Source organism: Parasteatoda tepidariorum, chromosome 4 (genome assembly GCF_043381705.1).
Source record: "Parasteatoda tepidariorum isolate YZ-2023 chromosome 4, CAS_Ptep_4.0, whole genome shotgun sequence".
Lineage (NCBI taxonomy): Eukaryota > Metazoa > Arthropoda > Arachnida > Araneae > Theridiidae > Parasteatoda > Parasteatoda tepidariorum.
In genome coordinates, this window is record NC_092207.1 from 70,027,725 (window position 1) to 70,030,732 (window position 3,008).

General features: G+C 30.0%; 1 protein-coding gene across 2 annotated transcripts; it reads left to right on the forward strand.

The window, feature by feature from the left end:
- The first annotated feature begins 272 nt into the window (after positions 1–272).
- LOC107445790 (uncharacterized) lies at positions 273–3,008 on the forward strand. 2 transcript variants are annotated; one of them, XM_016060272.4, is made up of 2 exons: positions 273–1,063; positions 2,753–3,008. In XM_016060272.4, the coding sequence occupies exons 1-2, from the start codon at positions 377–379 to the stop codon at positions 2,957–2,959; spliced, it is 894 nt and encodes a 297-aa protein (XP_015915758.2). In that variant the 5' UTR covers positions 273–376; the 3' UTR covers positions 2,960–3,008. The 2 variants fall into 2 exon arrangements, 1 of the variants encoding a protein (XP_015915758.2); XR_006225988.2 differs by lacking the exon at positions 273–1,063 and adding an exon at positions 1,935–2,067 and having other exon boundaries at positions 2,753–2,891.

A 3,008-nucleotide genomic window follows, 5' to 3' on the forward strand; every position in this document is an offset into this window, starting at 1 on the left:
AACTACAAACGCTAATAACAGCGGACCCGAAATGGCGGCTTAGTCAGTCTAGGTTTTAATTCATTCCAATAAAAGTATCACTCATTCTAATTCATCATAAGAGTCACGAAATAATTTTTTTAAAAAGAATACCGTATTTATAAACTAGAGCTAATTAAATGAAGGATTAGGGTATCATAGAAAATTTAACATGCACTTAAGGAAAAGCTAAAATCTTTAAAAATATGATTAATGACTATTCGAGGATAACTTAAAATGATGGTTAAAATATTTCTAACCAGAGCAGTTTGAAAATATTTAATAAGAGCCTTTTTTTGCTGGATTCGGAATTGATTATTTAAGCTTTCAACTTCTTTGTTGGTGATAATTTTTCACGATGCAAAACACCAAAGACGATATATCGCGTATTACCGAAACAGTTAGTTTGTGCCGTAGAGTCGCAAATACTATTCGAAAGTGTATGAAATGTGAAACAGACCGTATAACTAAGAAAGCAGATGTTTTAAAACGTGGTTTTCGAGAAAGAAAGTTCGAAGATCTGAATAAACTTACCAGTTCTATGCTAGAAGTTGATTTCCACAATTTCAATACTTGTTGCGCTTACATGGTTACTTACGCAGCTTGCTATTCCGAACTTACCTACATTGCTGCGGCAATTCTCCAGAATACCACTAACGAACTTCATGAAATTATAGACAAACAAAGTTTGTTGACAATCACGAGTATAAATGGCGGACCTGGAAATGATTTGCTAGGCTTTTTGTATAGTTTGTGTGGGAAGTATTCGAATCTTATAAAATTAAACTTGAATATAATTGATTCGAACATCCAGTGGCAGGTGTTCTTCTCTACTTTGATGTCCGAAGTAGAGGCGAATGGAAATTGCAATAAATTGGGAAAATTTATAAGTGAAATCAAACTGTCGCATAAATTTGTCCATGGTGACGCAACCCACGGTAGAAGATTTGGAGAAGTGAAAGAAACATTGGAAAATTCAGATCTTGTTCTCATGGTTCAAACATTAAGTTTGATGACGATGGGGAAGAAAATCGATCTTTTACGGGTAAGAAATTTTAAAAATTTAACCCTGAATAACTAAACTTAATTCAGACCAATCATTCGACTAATAGACTACGAATTAAAAATAAATATACATTTATATTTCCTTTATTTATTTCAAACAAATTAGTGTAACTTAAAAAAGTATAATATTTAAATAAAAATAGAAATACAGTAAAAATTATCGTTTGCATTCTCGGTAGATATTTAAATTGTGCTCGCCACAATTAACCTTTCTACGTTTCTGTTCAGAATCTGTGTTATTTAGATGGACAGAATAAAAAATATTTACAGTAGTAATAAAATGCAAATATGTATACAACTATAAAGTAATAAGTGTATTATTTTTGGATATTCATTTTTCTAACTATGAAAGTAGTGTGAGCACAATGAAAATGTCTCGATTCCGCGTAACAGGTGTTAAATATGGTGAGATGATCTCAGGGTTTAATCATTACAAAACGCCTTTAACATAAAATATATTTAATAACAAACACGGATGACGGTTATGATTCAGTGGCATGGAGGAAACTGATTGCAATTAATGATATGATTTCACATTGCTGCGCAGAGCGCCATCTGTTTAGTTTCAGAAATTATTATTATTAATATTGAGATATTATTAACAACAGGGTTCCTACACAATTTCAGAAAAAAAAATTCCCTAACTTGTCCAGATAGATCAGGAAAATTTTAATGAAAATCCAGACCATATTTTATTTATACCACGCAACTTTTCATCAGAAAACTGATTTTCTTATTCGTAATGTCGAATATTCGATTTTGTGAGTAAAAGATTATGGAACGAGGAAGGAAGGTTAGAAAAACTTCACTAAATGTGAAATTTTTACAGCAAATATTTGTAATGGATGTTAGAATAATTTAACTCGAATCTCATCAACCTGTTACAAAGCATTGAATATTCAAATTCAATGAGAAAGTCCCATAATAATAAGTGCAATTTGCCAACATCTTAATCGCTTCTCTGATTATCCCGAGTGAACTCAGGTATGCATATATTGCAATTATTTATTATCCCGAGAAAACTCGGGCGTAGCAGAATGTGTCAGTACGTTTTGTTTTTATTATGCGTTTGTATATACAATGGTTGCTGAATTTACTTAGAAAAAAAGAATAAAAAAAAAAAAAATGGCTTATCACTATGTGTTCTCTCTCGTTTTAAAAACTATCATATAAAGACTAATATTTTATCTTTTCCATTTGCCCGAGATAACTCGGGATAGTAAACTGATGGTAAATTTAATCTTTTTTACGCATAAAAAAGTTAAAATTTCACCTTAAAACTTAACTTATGTTTTGTTTTAGTTTCTTGCATTTTTTTAATAATATATATTTTAAACTTTTGTAATATTAAATTTTTTTCATTTGCCCGAGATAAATTGGGACTGTAAACTGATGGAAAATTAAATGTTTGTTACGCATTAAAACAATTAAAATTTCATCTTAAAACTTGTGTATTATGTTTTGTTTTAGTTCCTTGTATTTATTTATGAAAGTAAAAAAAAAATAGTTAATTTTTCGCATTCTGATTGCAACAAATTTAAACAATATTATGATTCAATGCATTCCAAAATTCCGAACAGTTTATATAAAAAACAGAATATTCAACCATAAGTTATTTAAGGTATTAATGTTTTTTTTCGGGTACTGAATTACATATTTCTATCTTTAGGAAGTATTGGATTTAATGAAAAGGAATGCAATTATCCTCATAGTGGATTCTGAGTGGCCCTCTTTGGTTGCAGGTTACACTCAAGGACATTATGAAGTGATACTGAACATGAAGGACTTAGTTGCATGCACCAAGCCCAGTACTGTATATAACTGTCAAAACATAACAGTTTGCGTAGCAGATGCAATAGCTTTGAAAAAACTATGAATGATGTTCCAAAAGTATTTATTATTTAATAACACTTTTAAAGATTTTT